Here is a 22,268-nt window from a genome sequence, read left to right on the forward strand (position 1 = left end):
ATTTCAATAGGAGATCATTGATAAGTCAGGAGGTATCAAATTGATTCCTGATATTTGTCAAGATTATAATATTGCTATTTTTGAGTCTACAGGTTTTGATGGTGATGACAAAATGAAGAACCATGTAGAATTTCATATTTTCTATGCAAGTTCAAATATTGTCGAAAAGTGTTTAACTTTGAACCTATGAGAAGGTTATTTGGAAACATCCAAAAAAAAAAAAAAGAAGAACCATCTTTTATTTAGAGTTTGGCATGAGAAGACAAAAGAAGTGGTTTGTTGCAAGACTAATATTTAGCTTGCATAAAAACCCAAAAAAAGAAGTTCATTGCAAGGCTAATCATTAGTTGCAGAACTTCTTACAAAAGTCTTGTCCAAAACATGATTCAAAAATTTGAGAAGACAATTCAAAATTTGCAGCAAAAGTGGCAAGGAGGAGTGTTGAGATATGCCAACTTTTCCAACAGGTTTTGCTAGATTATGTTTGATATCAAAATAATTTAGTTATTAGAAGAATAAGGATATTTGTTAACCAAAAATCATGTTGGTTTGTTAACAAATATTTTAGCTAAAATTTGCTACTAGAAGAAGATTATATTTTGTTGAGATTTTTAAAATAATTGTTAGTTGGATATTTTGTTAGTTTGTTTCATGTAATCATTATAAATAGTGAGTTAATAAATGAATAATATAAGGTTATTTTCCAACCTCAATACGAGTTTCTTGTAAGATTTTTTTTGTAACACTAAGGTATTGTTTCTTAGTTTATGCCCGAAAAAATCAACAACATCACAGAAGCCGGGAAAATTCAATCTTAAATGTCATAAGACAGTTTTGGCCGCTCTGGACCTTATCCAGATTCCAAAATTTCTGCATTTAATTGTGGTAGACCCCCTTATTTGTCCAACTCCAGCTAATGGTAATACACCTTTATTTGGCTGACCTGGCATAAGTTCTGCATAAGGGAATAGAGATAATATTCTGTAATATTCTGGAAGGCAATTTTGAAAATATGTATCTTAAGCTATTTAACTTCATGGATAATCCTTTAACCTGTTAAGCTGCTGATTGAGTTTATTACACAATTCTGAAAATTTTTATTTGATGCAAAAGGAGACTAAAACATACTAATGGCCAAGTCTAGAAAGTCAATGTGATCCTCTGTGGAACATGTGGACCTTTATATGTTTGCCAGGTTTTGAACCAAGAGATCAGTTAATTGCATTTCCTCACTGAAAATTAATTAAGTTAATTCCAAATGCCGTTATGTTTACTCTGTTTTAAAAATAAAGATGAAGACAAAAACTTAGGGTTGTTGTTGGTTTTTTGGGGGTATAAATTAAGAAACAACACCTTAGTGTTGCAAAAAAAAAACTTATAAGAGACTTGTATTGAAGGTGAAAAATGAGCTTGTGTTGCTCATTCATTAACTCACTATTTATAGTGATTACATGAAACAAACTAGCAAAATATCCAACTAATAATTATTCTAAAAATCTCAACAAAAATAATCTTCTTCTACTAGCAAATCTTAGCTAATATATTTGTCAACAAACCAATATGATCTTTGGTTAACAAATATCCTTATTTCTCTAATAACTAAATTATTTTGATATCAAACTCAATCTAATAAAATTTGTAGGAAAAGTTGGCATATCTCAACAGTTGTAAATCGAACTAAGCAACTTGGAATGGTCATGATATTTGAGATTTTCCTGTTTTTTTAATTGAGCTATCTTCTCTCTACCGACGAAATTTCTTTCGAGTCTTATGTGGTCTGAAAGTAGCAAAGGTTTGCTCATAATTGACTTGATTAGTTGACTTGGCTGCTCATAATTGACGTGACTGCAATAATGACCTTCCTAACTTTGATGGTGCAATAATGATCTTCCTACCTCTGCAGGGTGCAATAATGACCTTCCCAACTTGGAACGGTTCTTGAGATTAGATTGTCACTTCTGCTAGAAGAGAAATTGAAAGGATGAACATGGAATTACATCCTGACTTGGTCTAAAGTGGCTGTCAAGAATTCCACCAATTCTGTGGAATGGATGAATAAGAAGTACTTTAAAATGGAATAAAGAAAAGCTCTTGAATAGTTTCCATAGTATCGTAGTCATAGACCAATTAGAAACATGTCTTCACCGTCAATGTGGGAATCCTTTGTTCTCCTACTTGCTTGCAGCTTTGGGGTTTGTATTGCATTAGATACCATTACCATCACTCAGCCTATCCAAGACTCTGAAACTATAGTTTCCGCCGGGCAAAAATTCAAATTAGGATTCTTTAGTCCTGAAAACAGTAGTGATCGCTATGTTGGAATAATGTATAACCTACCTGGAACAGCCATTATATGGGTGGCTAATAGAGAGAGACCTCTCAATGATTCCAGGGGAACCGTGGTAATCCTGGAAGATGGAAATCTTGCTGTCATAAATGGAGTGAAGGACATGCTATGGTCTACTAATGTTTCAAGTTCTTCGGCGAATTCTAGTGCACAACTCCTGGATACTGGGAACCTGGTCTTGACAGACGAGTCAAACGGGAGAATCATGTGGGAAAGTTTTGAGCATCCTACAGACTGTTTTTTGCAATACTCGAAATTAGGTGCTAGTACAACAGGGTCGATCAAAATAACCTCATGGAGAAGCCCTTCAGATCCTTCTGTTGGAACTTTCTCTGCAGGTCTCAGCCTCTCACAAATTCCCCAACTCTTTGTTTGGAATAATAGTAGCCCTTACTGGCGGAGTGGCCCATGGAGTGGTACCGCGTTTATTGGGATAGCCGGCATGGCTTCTGCAAATTATCAAGTAATGGATGTGTTGAAAGACAATTCCGGATCTCCATATGTCACTTATAACTATGTTGATACTCCTTTTTTTTACTATCTGTTGAGTTCATCAGGGCATATACGGTCAATGTTTTCAAGTGGAAAAGGAGACTGGACCATAAACTGGTCAAGTCAACTGAGCCAATGTGATGTTTATGGAAAATGTGGACCTTATGGGAGCTGTAATCCTAAGGGTTACCCAATTTGCACATGTCTGCCAGGTTTTAAGCCAAGCGATCAGGAGGAATGGAATCAAGGAAACTGGACAGGTGGTTGCATAAGAAAAGAATTGCTGCAATGTCAGAGAAATGAATCTGCCAGTAGAGAGGACAACCAAGATGGATTCATGAATCTTACACACATGAAAGTTCCTGATTTTGCTGAGCCAATGGCAATTACAGAAGAAGAATGTCGTAAAAACTGCTTAGACAATTGCTCATGCACAGCTTATGCATTTTATGTTGGCATAGGATGCATGCAATGGAGTGGCATTTTGATCGATTCAGAGCAGCTTCCCTTAGATGGGACAAACTTATATATTCGGGTACCAAATTCTGAACACGGTAAGACAATTTTCTGCACTTTTTCTTGTTTTTTCTTTATTACTTTACTCTTTATTGTCTTTTTGGTTCAAATTACGTATAATATAGTTTGATTCTAGCTGTGTTTCTAGATTAAGCACCTGAAACTGTTAAATTTTAAATTCCCTTTTCTACTTCTAAAGTGCAAGAATATTGGATGCAGTTATTGCAGATACGAAAAGGGAGGCTTATACCTCTATACTTGGTAGTTAAAAATTTTGTGAATGCTTTGAAACATTTGACATATGGATACAGATACGAAAAGGGGTTTCAAAGTTGCAATTGCAAGCACAGTGTCTGCAGCAGCTGTACTCCTTGCACTCTGTGTGTGCCTTTGTTGGAAGTGTATGGCCAAGCACAAAGGTAATTGAACAGTACAGCTCAAGTGCTGCTAAAGGTTTTGAGATTGGTAGTCATAAATCCACTTGTTCATAAACAGGGAATGAGCAACAAGCTAAGTTATCACGGATGGAAGAAGTGCATAAAGTGGAAGATATGGTTACTGTAACCATGAACCAAGCCAAGTTTGAAAAGCTACCCCTGTATACTTATGAAGCATTGGCTAATGCAACAGATAATTTCCACTCAAACAAAATAATAGGGAAAGGTGGCTTTGGTCCAGTCTATAAGGTAAACTGAGGTTGGCTTGGCATGGATATTTTAATTTGCACAGTATGTGCTTTGGCAGCATCTAATAATGATCTATTAGCAGGGAAAGCTGTTTGATGGCCTGGAAATTGCAGTAAAGAGGCTTTCAAATTCTTCAACTCAAGGGATTGAGGAGTTTATGAATGAAGTCATGGTTATTTCGAAACTCCAGCACCGGAATCTCGTTAGACTTCTGGGCTGCTGCGTTGAAAGAGAAGAAAAAATGCTAGTCTACGAGTATATGCCAAACAAAAGTCTAGACGCCTATTTATTTGGTTAGAAAATCAAGACCTGTTTACATTTTATAGGCTTCTTGCATACCATCTAAACTGAGAACAGGATATTTGTCATGTCCAGGCTCCAGAGTACTAGTAAAACAGAAAAATTTAGTACATAATAAGTCCCTGCAGAAAAGTAACATAAAAACTGATGTGTTTTAATTCACATTATTAATGTTACAGATGCCAATAAACCAAACATACTTGATTGGAGAAGACGTGTGATCATTGTTGAGGGGATTGGTAGAGCCCTCCTTTACCTTCACAGAGATTCAAGACTGAAAATTATTCATAGAGATCTGAAACCAAGCAACATCCTCTTAGATGAAGAGCTCAAGCCAAAACTATCAGATTTTGGTTTTGCCAGAATTTTCGGAGGCAACCAAGATCAAGCCAATACTAACAGGGTCGCGGGGACCTAGTAAGCATATATTTGCTTTATTCTGGTCATTTATGCATCATAAATTATTCAAACTGTTTTCTTTTCCCCCTAAGTTTAACTCTTTTAGCATAAATGATGCTATGACAGTGGCTATATGGCACCAGAATATGCAATGGAAGGAAGATTTTCTGAAAAGTCGGATGTCTATAGCTTTGGAGTGCTATTATTAGAGATTGTTAGTGGAAGAAGAAATACTACCTTCTATAGTGATGAGAATGAGCTGAGCCTGCCAGGACATGTAAGTTCATTGATTTCTTCAACTAATATAGTATCACTACTCAAGCAAAGTTCCTCATCCTACTTTTGTTGACTAAACTCCGTTCTTGATTGCAATATCACAGGCGTGGAAGTCATGGAATGAAAATGAAGCAGCAAAACTGATAGATCCCGCAATATTTGATCTGGGCGCCATAACAGAGATGTTGAGATACATCCATATAGGATTATTATGTGTGCAAGAATCTGCAAAAGACAGGCCAGATGTCTCTGCTGTTCTTTTAATGCTTACTAGTGAAATTTCAAATCTCCCTCGTCCCAAATTCCCAGCTTATACTGGACGAATAGGTTTCTCAGAAAAGTCTTCTCGACAAAGGGCTTATTCCATTAACGACATAAGCTTATCATCTATTGAAGGCCGATAGCCCAGCACAGTGCATATTGTTTTTCAGCCACCAGTTTTTACCATTCTATGTACAAAAGCTGTTAATCCACGACATGAAGGACTCTATCTATATTGGTATCAACGTCGTTTAGGAAAATAGTTTATAAATTGTTCCGCATTTTATAAATCCCATGATCTCCTTTTTGTTTCCTGACAATTTATTCTTGTTCATTCTGGTTTTCTGTTCTCATTGTCTGGATCCTTTATTGTATGTCATCTCCATTTTCATCTATTTGTTCTTACGAATGACTGGCTAGTGAAGAAATGTATCAGTTTTATTGTCAAGACAGCATGGGGATCATGCATAGTTATAGACTACGTGTGATTTGCTTTGGGTGCATCTAAGTGCAGACAAATATCATTGAATCTCATACAGACAAGTACACTTTGTATCCTTGTTTTGTAGTGCATATTTGCAACACTTTTAATGAAAATCCATCTTAAGCTGTGGAAATAATCAAATTGAGCACATAATCCTATCACATCTTTCAAATGATGTTAACTTCCCCATACAATAAGTTGTCGAGTTATATGATTTTGTGTAGTGCCAAGTAGAAAGACTTTATTATGACGTTCTTTGCTTTGTGATCTCAGATTTAAAACCTCACATTTGCATCCTTCAAAATATCTCTGAAGTGTCATGCTTAGGACTCGGTTATAATGAGTCAAATATCTCTTTGATCGAGCTTAGATTGATTTAAATTTACCAAATATCTCTTTGATCAAGCAATCTTGAGCTTGACTTGTCACAATTTTCGAGCAACTCAAGTTTGACTGGAATAAGCTCAACAAAATAATGAGCTCTAGTTGCTTGACACATATTTGTGTTTTCCAAAACAAATTAGAGAATTACGTACTCATTAAACTCAACAGCTTCTTGAGAAAAAACAAAAAGACTCAAGCTGGAGTCGTTTAGCTGTTTAACCAGATTGAGCTCACAGACAATCCTGAACTCAGGTCAAGCTGGGGACCAAACACCTTATGCATTGCTTGGTTTGTTTGCATCCTAGTCCTATTGATTCTCGTTCCTTTCGCGAAGATTGTTCCTTCTGTTTTGCTTCTTTAATGGCACCATCAAATGTAAATGCTGCTGCATATACTGCTGCTAGAGCACAAGTTCAACTTCAACCTCGCCTCCTTGTCATAATCAAATTATGTTGGTTTCAGAACGCAATACATCCTGCGTCTCTTAGAGGGATGATGCTCACTGCTTGCAGTCATTGGATGAGAACTTTAGATGGTGAAGCATTTGATTGCATATGCCAAGTTGCTTTAATAGTTGCTAGAGAATACGCAATATTTGCTGCAGAAGGAAGTCTGAAGAATGAATCGACTCATCTCTTTCGCATCAACTATCTAGAAAATGTTATGTCTTCATCTTGTAAGCAACAGAAAGAATATTATCCCAACTAAACAAGTCTCCTTCCCAATATAAATATGAGCAACATACACCTCTAGCTCCCAAAGTTGAGACAACAATTGGTCCATCTCTTTATCATAGTTCTTGAAGCTGATGAACACGAATGCCACAATAGGCTAACTCCTGCACGATCTGGAAGGCAAAAGGAATCTTGACCGACGGCAGTTCAGTTTAGATAATAGGTTTACCTCAAGATGTATCAATTAGCTCGTAAGATCAACCATTTGCTTGTGTGACCAGAAAACAATAAAAAGTATCGGTATTGCAGAAGATAAAGATGAAGAAAGCAATCATGTAATTCCAGAATCAATACAGCGGGCACATGGTTGTTTCCTTAGCATGGTTCGCCATCGCATGTCGCGGTCTTGGTTGTTCCACATCCGTCGCGGCATATCGGTTAAATATCGGGTGATACGAACATTATAACACATGAAAGTTTCCAAAAATTTTGAAAAAATTACTAAAATTAGAAAATATAAAAAAAGACACAATTTAAAAAAAATCCAAATCGACTCCGAGTTGACTGTGATATATCGGCCGGTATCATGCATTACAGATTCGAATCGTCCAATATCGACCAAGTTAGAACGAGTCGTCGCGGATATGGTAATATCCTCGATTCGGGGATCGGTATCGTACCGGTCCCCTCCGTTCCAGTTATGACTAGACCGATACGTATCTGTATCGGCCGATATGGCGAACCATGTTCCTTAGAAAGGAACTACCTGCATCATTCTTCATTGCTTGCACAAAGCTGGGGTCATGATTGCGCATTGCCGCGTTAATATTATCAAAATAATAACTATAGCGATTAACACGATCACGTGAATCAATGCTAAGTAACATGGTCCGATCAGCGATGCAAGGTTAATTGAAAATTTCAGTGAGCAGGCAAAGAGACCTATTGTCCCCCTGAAGACACATGCATGGCTAACTTAAAAATTCCATAAGCAGGCAGGATTCTTCTTGTCTCTCTCAGAAACTAATGTAGCCAGCATGTTCTACATTTATTTAAAAAAATTAAGCTACCAGCACTATTGGCTTTGAATTGGAGATGGTGATCCATATTGTTGTCAGATTAATTATCTACCGCAAATTGGCTCTTAAAAAAATAAATGCACCATCTGAGATTCAACATCAATGAGACAAAAACAAGGGGAAAAAGGAAAATTTAATCAGCTATTACAACTAGAAGAAGAGAGGATGAGATTCCATCTGTCTTCTTTACCACCTATATGCTTCTAAGACGAAACATTCTATATCTACTTGTTACATTCTGCATAAGGGAAAAAGATGGCAACCTCTGCTCCAAATCCAAAATTCTCTAGCCATTCTCGTTTGGTTAGTTTCCCTCCTTCATCTCACCCTCTTATCGTGACTGCTGAGAAACACCTGTAAAGATTGAAGTCATCAGAGATGCCATCCTCAACTTCACATTCATTGGCAGGCCAAATATTGGATGGCCTCAACTTGTCTTAGTGTCTGGATGATGTGGTTCAGCTTCCTTTCAGTTAACAAGCTCTCTCTGATGAAAGACTGGCAAAATGGGAAGAACAGGTCTTGGATGGATGTGTGTCAGGCTGTTGGACATTTGTGGTGCAGTAAGAGACATCTATTTAGAGGCAAAGGAAGTGTGCAGGTACTTGAATCATCTTTACCGAGAAAAACAAGTGGAAGTGTGGACAGTGAAGTCAACTCATAATATGATCTGCAAAAAGAACTTGAACAAAATGATTAGCAAATGCCACAAAGAATTGAAGAAAGCAGAGAAGAACTGCAACTTGGGAGTGGTAAACAAATATTCTTACATGGTTAACTTGATCAAAGATGTTCAAGTTGTTGGTCTTCTGGTGTTGGAGTCTGTTCTATCTTTCCTTTCTGGATCTAAGGCAGGATCACAACCAAGAGGTTGGTCCTTGGTCTCAAAGTTATTGCAGCAGAAAAGAGCATCATTCAGGGGATACTCTGATATTGGAGCAATTGACAAATAGAAATCAAGTTGGATTTGTTGAACAACAAGCAGTCAAACAAAGATGTACTCAAAAAACTTGAGGCAGTAGATTCAAGCATTGAGGAATTGGCAGAGGCACTTGCAATTGTGTTTAGGCTTTTGCTGAAAACCAGAGTTTCCCTTCTCAACATCCTCAACCACTAGTTTAGGCTACAATCAGGATGGCTTCTCAAATACCATGCACCTCAATTTTGTTCACATTAACTATTGTACAAAACTGTACGCGCGTACGCACATCTCAGATATGAATACTGTACTGAAACAGTTTATCTAATTTGATATCTTTTGTTCCTTCGCCCGTCCATGGTTAACTGTTGCACTTAATATTCCCGGAAAAAATTCCAGGGTCAATCAAATCAGAATCTTGCAGGCTAACTTTTCACTATATCTTAGACAGTTGCAAAGTGTTCTTTATCTATGCTTTCAATTAACTTTCATTTTACCACATGCAGAAAGTAAACAAGTTTTATATTCTAGGGCAAATTCCACTTTACCTCCCTGTGGTTAGCATTTTTTTACATAATCCCCTATGATTTCAAAAACTATACATAACCCCCTAATGGTTTGGATTAAAGTGTCAAAGTGACGAGAATGATCATTCTTAACGGAGTCACCTAAAATGTCAAAAATACTCTTATGAAAAGTTAAAAATTATTTATTAACCAAGGGGGGTTATGTGTATATTTTAAAAACCATAAGAGGGTTATATGGTAAAATATTAAACCATAAGGGGATTATATGGTAAAATATAAAAATCATATGGGGTTAATATGTTATGTATTTATAAGGGTAATTTCGATATTTTTAGAAGTTCCGTTACGAATAACTATTTCCGTCACTTTGACACTTTAATTCAAACCATGAGGGGGTTATGTATAGCTTTTGAAACTATAGGGGGTTATATAAAAAAAGGCTAAATGACAAGGGGTAAAATGTAATTTGCCCTATATTCTATGGTATATGGTGAATTTTTATTTTTTTTTTAAAGCAGAATTTGACAATGTAAAAACTTTGTAAATTTGCAATTTTACCTGAGGCAGATTTTTCTGTCTTTTGACAGGGCAATACAGAATATTAACATCACACAAAAAAGAGTAAATTCTAAAAGTAGGAAATGTTTATCTTTAATGTATGGGTTTAGGGATAATATCAGAAACCTCCCTAGAGGTTTCTCCTAAAACAATTGGCACCCCTTAAGTTTTAAAAATATCACTTACCTCCTCTAATAATTGTAAAAAGACTATATTAGCGCTCACTTGATACATAATTCACATATCAAATAAATGAATCTAAAAAAAAAAAAGTCACTTACTTCTCTTTCTCTTTTCTCCAACATTCTCTCTTACTCATTTTTTAGATAACTATATTTTATTCGTAAATTATAACAAATTGAATTTTGATTATCTTTTACTTTTTGTTATCATGATAGAGTAGGGTATGATTTATTTACTTATTTTAAGTTGATTTTTATAATACTCAGTAAAATTTAATGATTTGGGCATGAATTGAAAAGAAGTTGGAAAAAAATATAAAGTTCATAAGAAATCGATTTTGAGCATAAAGAGTTAAATTAGTGCAAGTGTTTTTTTCTGCAAATATCTTTTTATTTTTAAATTTATATTTTTATGGATTATAGCGTTGTGACGTGGTAGTACTAGTAGAGATTTTTTTTAAATCATTGTTTTCTTGAAGTAAACGAAGTGGTTTAGGAATATTTTTATTTAACAAGTAAAAGAGTAGTTTATGGTTTTTAAAAATTTTGTTACACAAATAACAAAAGTAAGAAAGGTAAGTGATATTTTTAAAACTTTAGTGGCACTAAGTGATATTAAGAGAAACCTCAGAGGAGGTTTCTGATATTATCCCATGGGTTTAACTACTGATGTTTCTGAAGCAAAACCAAGAAGACACTCATAATTCTGCAGTTTTAAATGTGACCCCGAACTGATGTAACGTTTTTAGCTAAGGTCCCACATTTGGCTGATGAACCCTTAACGTAGCTGACTTTGATTTCTTACCAAAAAAAAAGCTGAAAAAGCTGACTTTGATGCCAATGAATTAAAACTAATCCTATGCTTGCACCTCCAAACTTGTATCACTTTTTTCGCTTTGCATCATAAACTTTAATTTTGACACTTTGCACCCTATATCTCAAGTTTATTACATTTAAGTTTAATCAATGATTATCTTCCCATAATTAACGAGATAAAGAATGGTGAAATCAAATTAATGACAATGTGTTGTTTTGTTCTAACTGCGATCTTTTATTTTGTTTGACCACTTTCGGTGCATTATCATTGATATGCATGGTCACAATCATTAATATTGTTCGTAAAATTGACGAGGTAAAAGATGTTACAAATTGATAACAATTTATTGTTTTACTTTTACTATGATACTTTGGCACCTTTTGCGACTGGACCAAATTAAACCGAAAATCCGGCCGATTTTATCCACGAACCGGTTTTGTCGGAAAAAATTTGTTGGCTTTGCTAGGAAGCAAATTTGAACCACAGACCTCTAGCTAAAGCTATGATATGTTTACCACCAAGCTACTTCTCCATATATATATTAATAGAATAGCTTTCTTATAATATATAAATATTTTTTCAATTCTATCTTTTTTTCAAATAAATTTATTTGAAATCTTTTAATAAAAATTTATGACCCCCAAACTCTATAAGTTATAAAATGGATTTCAAAAATAACATATTACATAATTCATTTTAAAGATAAATATTATTTTTAATAATTTTTTGCACTTAAAATTCGTAAATAAGCTAGATAATTACACTAAATATAGATAAAATTTTACACTTGAAATTTGGTGGATTGCTAAATAAATTTATATTTTATTGATTCTTATATGAATTAATTATTCTATAACAAATTAAATTAAATGAACATTTTCTATGACATTGTTTATTACAATTTATATCATATATTTTATATTAAAAATTATAAAACATAATATTTAAATATATTTAGTGACCCACTGGTTGAACCACTCACCCGTTGAGCCACCTCTTTCGCCAGGTTCCCTCCCGGACTGGGTTTAATAACTATGGGCAAATTTGAAAGTTTAGGATATAAAGTGTCTAAAATTGAGAGTTTAGGATGTGAAGTGTCGAAAATTAAAGTTTAGGGTGCAAATTGAGAAAGTGATATAAGTTTTGAGGTGCAAAGTGGAATTAGTTCCAACAAAATATGTTGGCAAGACATTATCAACGAAAATTTTAAAATTTTAACAAAAAATGAAAATTTTAAAAGTACTTTATCAAAATTTAAGCATCAAAAGACAATATTCAATGCAAATTTAAAAATAAGATGACAATTAATGGTTTTAATTAAACTAAAAGACTAAATATGTTTTCAATAGTTACAATATTTGGTCGAAGAGTAAACAAGGATATACTTTATTACAACAAGCCATTTAGAATAAAAATTTTTTTTCATAGAACTAGCAATATCTGTGCATATGTGATTTACTATTTATTAAATTAAGTACTTATAGTAAAAGAAAAGGTGTACCTTTTTATTATTTTTTAACTAATTATTTTTCAAAAGTAACTATTTTTAAAGTGCTTTTGAACTTAGATAATTCATGTGTATTATGAATTTAAACAATTATGATATTTAAATTTGTAAAGTCTCATTAATCTATATTCTTAAACTCGGATCGGATCGACTAATTTGATCGGTTGAGACGAAAATCAGCTAGTCCTCTAATCCGAGTTAGTATTGAGAGTCAGGGGCAAGAAATTCAGTCAAAATTGATCAAAAACTCGATTTGAATATGAAACGATAAAATCCAAAAAAAAAAAAATCGGTTTTTTTCCTATTTTCTATTTTTGCTAAATTTTCATTTTTTGGACTTTTTAATATTTTCCTAATTGGCTAACAACAACACAGTAACTCTAAAAGTTTGAGATTTGGTCCGAATTTTATCAGATCTGAAATCAAACAAAAGATAAAAGAAAAATGCATGGAGGTGAAGAAATCTCACATAAGAAAGGATAAAAAGATCTAAAATCAAAAGAAAGGAAAAGATGGTGCGAGACGTCTGAGTTCGATTCTCGATGCCCCCATTGGATAATCCAAACTACTCCAATCTACACAAAAGAAAAGAAAAGATATCAAGAATGGGAGAAGGAAGGATAAGAGGAAGAGAAGCTGAGGAACGGAGTGTGCGACAGATTAAAAAACACCATTAGAAAAAAGAAAAAACAAACCAAACACACGAATTGGAAACTTTGTCATGCGGAACATAAAGAACTGGAAAGTGGAAAGCTTTTGACGGCGGATGGGCGGAGAAGAAAATACAAGAAGGAACTTTTAAGTTTGAAAAAAAAAAAAAACTTTTCTCATATTAGACTTTGACTTCTTAATATTTTGGACAATCATAATTACACATATAGAATTCTTTTATTATTCATTTGCAGCCTTAGTTTATGCACTTCTACAATGACTCATATTTTCATTTTGGATTCAACATCTTATGGAATTAGAGAGAGACTCATAAGATATTATATCTTGCTTAAAAAGTTCTATCAAGTGCTTTGTATACTTTACTATTAATTATATTTAACTTAGTTATCATTCATTTGATCCCTTAATATATAAGATATCTAAGGAAAAATTGAATTTACTATAAGTACATGTTTATTCTATTAATTTTATTTTATATATAATTAAAAAAAATTTATGACAACATTACGACGTTGTTTGGTTTGACCCTAGATCTAACCGATTGAACCCAAGACGCCTGAGCTCCACCAAAACATTACTCGGTCTAAGTTTCAAAACATAATACTGTGATTAATCACAAAACTTAGAGGGTCGATTATTGTGATTAACTCTGAAAATATGGGTTAATTACATTTATCTCCCCTAAGGTTTGATCAAACTACCAATCAATCCTTGTAGTTTGGCCAAATTACAAGTACCCCTTCTCGATAACACCGTCAAAACCCTTCAAACAAAAGCAATAAAATGACAGATTTATCCTTTTTGTAGAAAACTTCAAGTTAAAAGTTGTAAGCTGTATTCCATTAGTATTAAGAATTATTAAAGAGTTTTTTACGTTCAGAAAAAACAAACAAAAAGAACAGATTCTTTCCTAAAAATAGTCAGTATTACTCATGTCAAACCAAACATGTCAGTACTCTATTCCCATATGAACAGAAGGCACAAAGACAAACAGAAATTACGGAAGGAAAGTGTCACCATAACTCTTTTGCTGTCCTACCATTATTTCTTCAGGTCTTAATTCTCCAACATGTTCCTTTTTCATGACCACCGTTTTCCCACTTTGTCTTCCCACAACCATCACAACTACATCGGCAAATCCATATTCTAGCACAGTTCTAAAGCTCAATATTCTAGAGATCTGAAAGGTGTTAACACGAGGAATCCATTGGTACCATGGATCAATTATGTTTTCTTTTTTTTTTTTATTTGGGAAAAAGAAACATGATCTGCTTTGATACCGATGGTTATTGTGAGCTGCAACTAATGGATTTCCAATGGTTTGATCTAGGCTGGCTATTGGTGTGTGATATTTTTCAATGGGCCTTTTCCCCTTTTTATTAGAATTAAAGGAAGCGATAGGTAGACGTCACGGATGACCATAGAGAAGAATGATGCGGCTTGAAAGCAATTAATTTCCTTAACTTACTATAATTTCAACATTGAAAATGTTTTTGCCCAAAAATCTTGAGTCTACTGTTGCATGGGCTGAAACCTTAAGAGGGATAATTCGTGCCCATTGTTGCTTTGCTATGGCTGCGTCAATGGAGGTAAACACAGGACGAGACGTTGACTTGTAAAATAACAGCAACAACTTGGAAGAGGCGGCTGATATAATCTAAACATTATCAGTCAATGTCAATCGACTAATGAGAGGGATGTTTTTGTCGTACAATTTTTAGTTTGAGGGACCTTTTTGTGGTTTGGCCAAAATTTAGGGTGTAAATATGGCAATTTGGTCAAACCTCAAGGGAGGTAAATATAATTAACTCTAAGCTTAATGCTTCACTGGTCATGAGGGGGCAAAACGTATATTCTTTTGGCTAGAGGGGGCAAAGTGAGACTCCTATAGTTCACAGGGGCAAAGTGTTATTAACACTTATGTTCATTCTCTTTTAATTGCTTCCACTTCTTGAAAATTAAAGATGAAGACAGGAACCTATAATGCATTAAAAAGTAAACTAATCTTCGAGATTTTCCTGCTCCTTTTAATTGACCTATCTTTTTCCTATCGAGGAAATTTCTTTAAAATCTTATATGGTCTGCTTGATTGACTTTATTGCTAATTATTGATTTGATTGGAACATTGACCTTCCAAACTTGAGTGGTGCCAAGTTTGTCTACATTCTTGATATTTTATGTAACACTTCTTTCCGGAAAGCAAACGGAAGGAGGTAGACCGAGTTACATGCTGACTTGGTCTAAAGTGGCTGCTAAGAAATTCCAACAAATCTGTAGGATGGATGAATAAAAGTAATTGGAAGTGGAATAAAGAAATGAACCTGCAAAATTTCCACTGTATCCTGGTCATAGAACAATCAAAAATATTTCTCCACCTTCAATGAAGGAATCCTTTCTTCTCCTACTTGCTTGCTGCTTTGGAGTTTGTATTGCAATAGATACAATCACAATCACTCAGAGTATCCAAGACTCTGAAACTATAGTTTCCTCTGGCAAAAAATTTAAATTAGGCTTCTTTACCCCTGAAAACAGTAGTGGTCGGTATGTTGGAATAATGTATAATGTACCGAAAACAGCCATTATATGGGTGGCTAATAGAGAAAGACCTCTCAACGATTCCACAGGAACTGTGGCAATCCTGGAAGATGGAAATCTTGCTGTCTTGAATGGAATGAAGGAGATACTATGGTCTACTAATGTTTCAAGTTCTTTGGCCAATTCAAGTGCACAACTCTTGGATACTGGAAACCTGGTCTTGATAGATGAATCAAACGGGAAAAACAAGTGGGAAAGTTTTGAGCATCCTACAGACTCTCTTTTGCAAAGCATGAAATTAGGTGATGGTACATCAGGGCTGAGCCAACTGACCTCATGGAGAAGCCCCTCTGATCCATCTGTTGGAACTTTCTCTGTAGGTCTCAGTGGTAACCAACTTTCTCAACTCTTTGTCTGGAATAATAGTAGACCTTATTGGCGGAGTGGTCCATGGAGCGGTACCATTTTTATTGGGATGCCCGGCATGTCTTCATATGATACTCGAGTTGATGTGTCAAAGGACAGTTCTGGATCTCCGTATTTCAGCTATAACTATGCAAATCCTATGATATACTTTATGTTGAGTTCATCAGGGAATATGCAGTTAAGGGCATTATTAAATGGAGACTGGACAAATTACTGGTCAGGCCCAGAGAACCAGTGTGGTGTTTATGGAAAATGTGGACCTTTTGGGAGCTGTAATCCTCAGGGTTCCCCAATTTGTACTTGTTTGCCAGGGTTTAAGCCAAGAGATACGAAGGAATGGAACCTAGGAAATTGGACTGGTGGTTGCTTAAGAAAACAATTGCTGAAATGTGAGAGAAATCAATCTGTTAGTGGAGAGGACAAGCAAGATGGTTTCCTGAAACTAACATACATGAAGGTTCCAGATTTTGCTGAGCCAAAAGGAATTTCAGAAGAAGAATGCCTTAAAGACTGCTTAAACAATTGCTCATGTGCAGCTTATGCAGTTTATAATGGCATTGGATGTATGCAATGGAATGGCATCTTAATTGATTCAGCACAGCTTCCCTACGATGGGACAAACTTATATATTCGGGTGGCATATTCTGAACTCAGTAAGACAATTTGCTGTACTTTTTCTTCTTGTTCATTAATTACTTTACTCTTTATTGTCTTCTTGGTTTAAATTACATATGATACGGTTTGATACCAGCTATGTTTCTCGATTTAGCACTTGAAACTGTTAAATTTGAAATTTCCTTTCCTACTTCTAAAGTACAAGAATATGGGATACTATGTTTCTACAAGAAAAAAAAAAATCACAGCGATCACAAGAATATTGGATATTCTTAGTAGTTGAAAATTTTGTCAACATGCTTTGATACCATTGACGTACTGATACAGATACCAAAAGGGGTTCTAAAGCTGTCATTGCAAGCACGGTTGCTGCAGCAATTGCACTCATTTCATTCTGTGGATGCCTTTGTTGGAAGTGGATGGCAAAGCAGAAAGGTAATTTGAGAGTGCTTCTAATGTTTTTCAGATAAGTGATCATACATTCACCTACTTTGTCCATAAATAGGGAAAGAGCAACAGGCTAAGGTATCGTCAACGGAAGAAGTGCATAAAGTGGAAGATATGATCACCGTAACTGTGGACCAAGCCAAGTTTGAAGAGCTACCTCTGTTTACTTATGAAGCATTGGCCAAAGCAACAGACAATTTCCAATCAAACAATAAGCTAGGGAAAGGTGGTTTTGGTCCAGTTTACAAGGTAAACTGAGTTTGGCTTGGCATGGTATTTTAAGTTGCTCAGTTTTTTTCTTGGATAGCATTTAATGAAGATTTATTGGCAGGGAAAGCTTTTAGATGGCCAGGAAATTGCAGTAAAGAGGCTTTCAAATTCTTCAACTCAAGGGATTGAGGAGTTTATGAATGAAGTCGTGGTTATTTCGAAACTCCAACACCGGAATCTTGTTAAACTTCTGGGCTGCTGCATTGAAAGAGAAGAAACAATGCTAGTCTATGAATATATGCCAAACAAAAGTCTTGACGCCTATCTATTTGGTAAGAAATTCAAGTTCTCTTTATGTTTCTCATCTAACTTTCTTTCATTCCATCTAATCTGAAAATATAAGGGTGTTTGTGATGTCCAGACTCCAGAGAACTAGTAAAACAGAAAAATAGAGCACATTGTAAGTCCCTGCATAAAAGTAACACAAAAACTGGGGCATATTAATTGACATTATTAATGTTGCAGATGCTAATAAACAAAAACTACTTGATTGGAGAAGACGTGTGATCATTGTTGAGGGGATTGGCAGAGCCCTCCTTTACCTTCATAGAGATTCAAGACTGAAAATTATTCATAGAGATCTGAAAGCAAGCAACATCCTTTTAGACGAAGATCTCAAGCCAAAAATATCAGATTTTGGTTTAGCTAGAATTTTCGGAGGCCATCAAGATCAAGCCAATACTAACAGGGTTGTGGGAACATAGTAAGCTTATATTTGGTTTCTTTTTGTCATTTATACATCATAACTAATTCAAACTGTTTTCTTTTCCTCATAAGTTTAACTGATGTGATGACAGTGGCTATATGGCTCCAGAATATGCAATGAAAGGAAGATTTTCTGAAAAGTCTGATGTCTACAGCTTTGGAGTGCTATTATTAGAGATTGTTAGTGGAAGAAGAAATACTAGCTTCTATAATGATGAGAATGAAGTGAGCCTGCTTGGACATGTAAGTGTATTGATTTCTTCAACTGATATAGTATCATGACTCAAGTAAAGTTCCTCATCCTATTCTTTGTTATTGAAACTCCATTCTTGATTGCGATATCTCAGGCCTGGAAATTATGGAATGAAAATGAAGCAACGAAACTGATAGATGCAGCAATATTTGATCCAGGCGCCATAACAGAGATGTTGAGATACATCCATGTAGGATTATTATGTGTGCAGGAATTTGCGAAAGATAGGCCAGATGTCTCTGCTGTTCTTTTAATGCTTACAAGTGAAATTTCACATCTCCCTCGTCCCAAGTTCCCAGCTTATACAGAAAGATTAGGTCCCTCGGAAAAGTCTTGTTGTTCTAGTAACAGTATAACCTTAACAATTGTTGATGGCCGATAGCCCAATCCAGTGCATATTGTTTTTCAAAATCCAATTCTTACCACTCTGTTATTATGCATAGTTATAGACTGCAGGGAGTTTCCTCGAGTGCATCTAGTGGGTGCAAATTTTCCTTGGATCTCATGCGGACATGGTACAACTTTGTGTCCTTTTCTTGTGGTGCGTATTTGCAAGTTTTCACTTTAATGAAAATCCATCTTAAGCTGTTGATTGAATCAAATTGAGCAGATAATCCTATCACATATTTAGACAGACATTTCCCTAATATGGCGAGTTACATGGTTTTACATAGTGCCAAGTGGCCACGCTCTGATATTCATGCCCTTGACTTTTGTCATCTTTGATTCAAAGCCTCACTTAATCATCATCACATCAAAGTTTCTTTACAGAGTCTCAAAATCTTCAAACATAGTTCCAAATTCACAATAGAAAGTACGCTAATAGGGAAAGCACCATGGCTATGAGAATTGGTCATGATATTTTACCTAAGATTAGAAAAATTGGACGACGTAAAGAATTCTGCATCTTATTTTTTGGGGACTGAGAATAAGAGGCATTCGCCTCTATTTTTGAAGTCAAATCATCTCGACTAACAGAAATTGGCATTATTGACCCATCAAGCTCGAATTGGCATTCCCACACATATTTATTACTTGAATCTTTCGTCTTTATATCTCAGCTGATCTATTTACCAAAATTTCATAATATGCAGACAACTGCAACTAAAAGAAGCTGAAATCTCTGTCCGCTTTTTGGTTGAAAATCAATATATTGTCTGTTTGTGCAGGGAATGATTCTTCTGTGGCTGACTGCTGTGGTTCCACAATTGCAGCCTTTATCTTGTGACCAGTTGAAGCACAAGTGCAGTGCTCCAAATGGAGCTCAAATCATTCCCTTGTTGTCTTCATTTTTGCTAATGTCTGTTGGAGCTGGTTGTATTAGGCCTTGTTCTATTGCTTTTGGTGCGGACCAATTTGACAACAAACAAAATCCCAATAATGAGAGGGTTCTAGAAACTTATTTCAACTGGTATTATGCTTCTACAGGAATCTCAACTGTTCTTGCCATGACTGTTATTGTTTACATCCAGGATCATTTGGGTTGGTCAGTTGGATTTGGAATCCCTGCCATTCTCATGGTTTTCTCTGCTCTGATGTTCTTAATTGGCTCCTCTCTTTACATCAAAGCAAAACCTAGTGAGAGCTTGTTTACTGGATTTTTTCAAGTCCTTGTGGCAGCCTTTAGAAAGAGAGAGATTCAATACCCTTTGGACGAAGAATACAAGTGTTACCATAGAACCCGGCAGTCGAAGCTTCTATCACCCACTGAGGAGTTCAGGTACAGCTGCTACATTTTTAGATGCCATTACATTAGTAAAGTTTCTCAAACTCTTGAGACTTTTAGATATGTTGATATTGACAGCCTCTGACACAGACTGCCAGTCAGTTTTTTAGAGAATACACTGCAGTTAGTATGATTGTTTACAATAATTGGATGTTAATTGGATAATCAAAACATTTGTATCAATCTGGATCTTGCTCGGAAACGTAGTTATCAGACAGAGGAGTTGCTTTCTCCTTTGTGAGAGCAAGATAATAAAAATACTTTTTGCTTGATCAGTATAGCCTACAATAAAATCACTTTGACATTTTTTCAAGTAGGATCCTTGGTTGTTTTACTTGATGCTTTAAGCACTGGTACAGGTGTTTAAATAAGGCTTGTGTTGTTCAAGACCCCGACACAGAGTTAACTTCAGATGGATTAGCTTCAAATCCATGGAGACTCTGCAGTGTGGAACAACTTGAATCACTTAAGGCTCTTCTCAAAGTCATACCCATGTGGTCCACAGGCCTTGTACTTATATTGACCATGGACCAAGGTTTTCTAACACTTCAAGCAAATTCCATGGATAGGCACTTGTTCTCAAATTTTGAAATTCCTGCAGGATCCTTTAGTCTGTTCATGATAATTACTTTAACAATTTGGGTCGCATTTTATGATCGTGTACTAGCACCGCTATTGGCGAGATATACTGGTAATCCGCAAGGACTAAGTCCCATAGTACGGATGGGCATGGGGCTGATTATGTCATTTACCGCAATGGTATTGGCAGGTGTAGTCGAGAGCATAAGGCTGAAAAAAGCAGTTGAGGAGGGGGTTGAGGATGATCCTGATGCTGTCCTAGACATGTCTGCTATGTGGTTAGTGCCACAGACGGTATGCATTGGATTGGCTGAAGCTTTAAACGCAATTGGACAGATACAGTTCTTTTACATGCTGTTCCCCAAGAGCATGTCCAGTGTTGGAGTGGCTATGTACACATTTGGGATGGCTCTGGCTAGCCTGATTGGAAGTCTTCTGGTGAATATTATCAATAGCATTACTAGTCATGGTGGTAAAGCAAGCTGGTTGGCCAACAACCTGAATGAAGGTCATCTTGACTACTATTATTGGCTGCTCGGCTTCTTAAACTTAATCAACTTTTTCTATTTTCTCTTTTGCTGCCGCTTCTATAAATCTCATCACAACAGCAATATGCTATCTAAAAAGGTACCAGAAAAAGAATCTGGTTATGCTCCTTTACCTTCAGCTTGATGAATATGTAATACTAATGTTGTCCCTCTGCTACAATTTATGTATCTGCAGTGATTACAACAATTCTAGCAATAAATATGATGAATGTAGGAAATAATCTTTATCACTATTTTTGCTTACTTCTGCTCCTTATGCTGTTACTCTGAGAAAAGAGTTGTACCTAAAACTCTGCACGTACATTCCTTATTTGGATAATTTTTGGATGCGGGCCTTTGAGTTTGATTTGCCCAATTTACCTATTAGAGCAGATTTGGACGCGACGGTTTTGTGCCTGCATTGCACATCATTTTGGATACAACGTATTCAATTTTTTCCTGTGTTTGTTAAGTCCACTTTTCACAATTTGCACAAACTTTATGCTGGATGGTAGTATTGCTTTACGCTAAGGTGATGTTTAAGCTGCTTCAAATTTTTTCTTTTATCTGTTCTATTGTATTGGGTTTTGACAAGTCCACATTCACAATTGGCACCACCTTTATGTTGAATGGTACTACTCTTTTACCTAAGGTGATGTTTAATTTGCTAATTCCTTGTGTCACCAACACTACAGACTAATATTTTCCATTCAAGAGATTTTACATGGGCATTGAGCCTTTTGCATTCCAATATATTGGCACATTCTCTGTAATCTGAAATTTTCCCTAGAAAAGGAATGATCAGAATTTTCTAAAATGACTTTACACCCATACACTATATGCTTTTGCATTTTGAGGAAAAGCCTTAAATTTGCTCGTTCCATGATGCCTACAATGTGAGATGCTCATTTCTTCGTAATCCAACTTAACTAGTAGTACATCAGCCAGTTACCCTAAGGTCTCTGGTTCAAATTTCAAATCTTCCTCTGTCTCTTTTATAAGGCTTAGAGTCTCGCCTTGAACAAAGTAATAATAATAAAATGATAAATAAATAAAGGTCTATTTAACGTGTGTGCATTGGACACTGGTTAAGATGAATTTTTGG

General features: G+C 35.5%; 3 protein-coding genes across 4 annotated transcripts; all 3 read left to right on the forward strand.

The window, feature by feature from the left end:
- The first annotated feature begins 1,985 nt into the window (after positions 1 to 1,985).
- Positions 1,986 to 5,756, forward strand: LOC113776065 (G-type lectin S-receptor-like serine/threonine-protein kinase At1g11330). The gene is made up of 7 exons (XM_027321138.1): positions 1,986 to 3,393; positions 3,667 to 3,774; positions 3,851 to 4,041; positions 4,124 to 4,334; positions 4,521 to 4,758; positions 4,867 to 5,017; positions 5,121 to 5,756. Exons 1-7 carry the CDS (start codon positions 2,136 to 2,138, stop codon positions 5,418 to 5,420), a joined length of 2,457 nt encoding a protein of 818 aa, XP_027176939.1. The 5' UTR covers positions 1,986 to 2,135; the 3' UTR covers positions 5,421 to 5,756.
- Positions 5,757 to 15,395: 9,639 nt separating this feature from the next.
- On the forward strand, positions 15,396 to 18,897 carry LOC113776073 (G-type lectin S-receptor-like serine/threonine-protein kinase At1g11330). 2 transcript variants are annotated; one of them, XM_027321149.1, is made up of 7 exons: positions 15,396 to 16,694; positions 16,984 to 17,091; positions 17,162 to 17,352; positions 17,435 to 17,645; positions 17,839 to 18,076; positions 18,171 to 18,321; positions 18,426 to 18,897. In XM_027321149.1, the coding sequence occupies exons 1-7, from the start codon at positions 15,461 to 15,463 to the stop codon at positions 18,711 to 18,713; spliced, it is 2,421 nt and encodes an 806-aa protein (XP_027176950.1). In that variant the 5' UTR covers positions 15,396 to 15,460; the 3' UTR covers positions 18,714 to 18,897. The 2 variants fall into 2 exon arrangements, with proteins under 2 accessions (XP_027176950.1, XP_027176958.1); XM_027321157.1 differs by lacking the exon at positions 18,426 to 18,897 and having other exon boundaries at positions 18,188 to 18,279.
- An 82-nt stretch (positions 18,898 to 18,979) lies between these two features.
- On the forward strand, positions 18,980 to 21,543 carry LOC113766419 (protein NRT1/ PTR FAMILY 1.2-like). Its single transcript, XM_027310615.1, has 3 exons — positions 18,980 to 18,994; positions 19,501 to 20,051; positions 20,417 to 21,543. Exons 1-3 carry the CDS (start codon positions 18,980 to 18,982, stop codon positions 21,306 to 21,308), a joined length of 1,458 nt encoding a protein of 485 aa, XP_027166416.1. The 3' UTR covers positions 21,309 to 21,543.
- The last annotated feature ends 725 nt before the right edge of the window (positions 21,544 to 22,268 follow it).

The sequence above is a fragment of the Coffea eugenioides genome, chromosome 1, assembly GCF_003713205.1.
Source record: "Coffea eugenioides isolate CCC68of chromosome 1, Ceug_1.0, whole genome shotgun sequence".
Classification (NCBI taxonomy): Eukaryota; Viridiplantae; Streptophyta; class Magnoliopsida; order Gentianales; family Rubiaceae; genus Coffea; species Coffea eugenioides.

What these genes read in the sequence shown, in the direction of transcription:
- LOC113766419 (XM_027310615.1), top strand. An exon ending in TCACCCACTGAGGAGTTCAG is followed by an intron (nt 20,052 to 20,416) that starts GTACAGCTGCTA and finishes GCACTGGTACAG; the next exon opens with GTGTTTAAATAAGGCTTGTG.
- LOC113776073 (XM_027321149.1), top strand. Translation starts at nt 15,461, where the DNA reads ATGAAGGAATCCTTTCTTCTCCTACTTGCTTGCTGCTTTGGAGTTTGT. An exon ending in GGTGGCATATTCTGAACTCA is followed by an intron (nt 16,695 to 16,983) that starts GTAAGACAATTT and finishes GTACTGATACAG; the next exon opens with ATACCAAAAGGGGTTCTAAA. An exon ending in AACAGGGTTGTGGGAACATA is followed by an intron (nt 18,077 to 18,170) that starts GTAAGCTTATAT and finishes ATGTGATGACAG; the next exon opens with TGGCTATATGGCTCCAGAAT.
- LOC113776065 (XM_027321138.1), top strand. Translation starts at nt 2,136, where the DNA reads ATGTCTTCACCGTCAATGTGGGAATCCTTTGTTCTCCTACTTGCTTGC. An exon ending in GGTACCAAATTCTGAACACG is followed by an intron (nt 3,394 to 3,666) that starts GTAAGACAATTT and finishes ATATGGATACAG; the next exon opens with ATACGAAAAGGGGTTTCAAA. An exon ending in GTGTATGGCCAAGCACAAAG is followed by an intron (nt 3,775 to 3,850) that starts GTAATTGAACAG and finishes GTTCATAAACAG; the next exon opens with GGAATGAGCAACAAGCTAAG.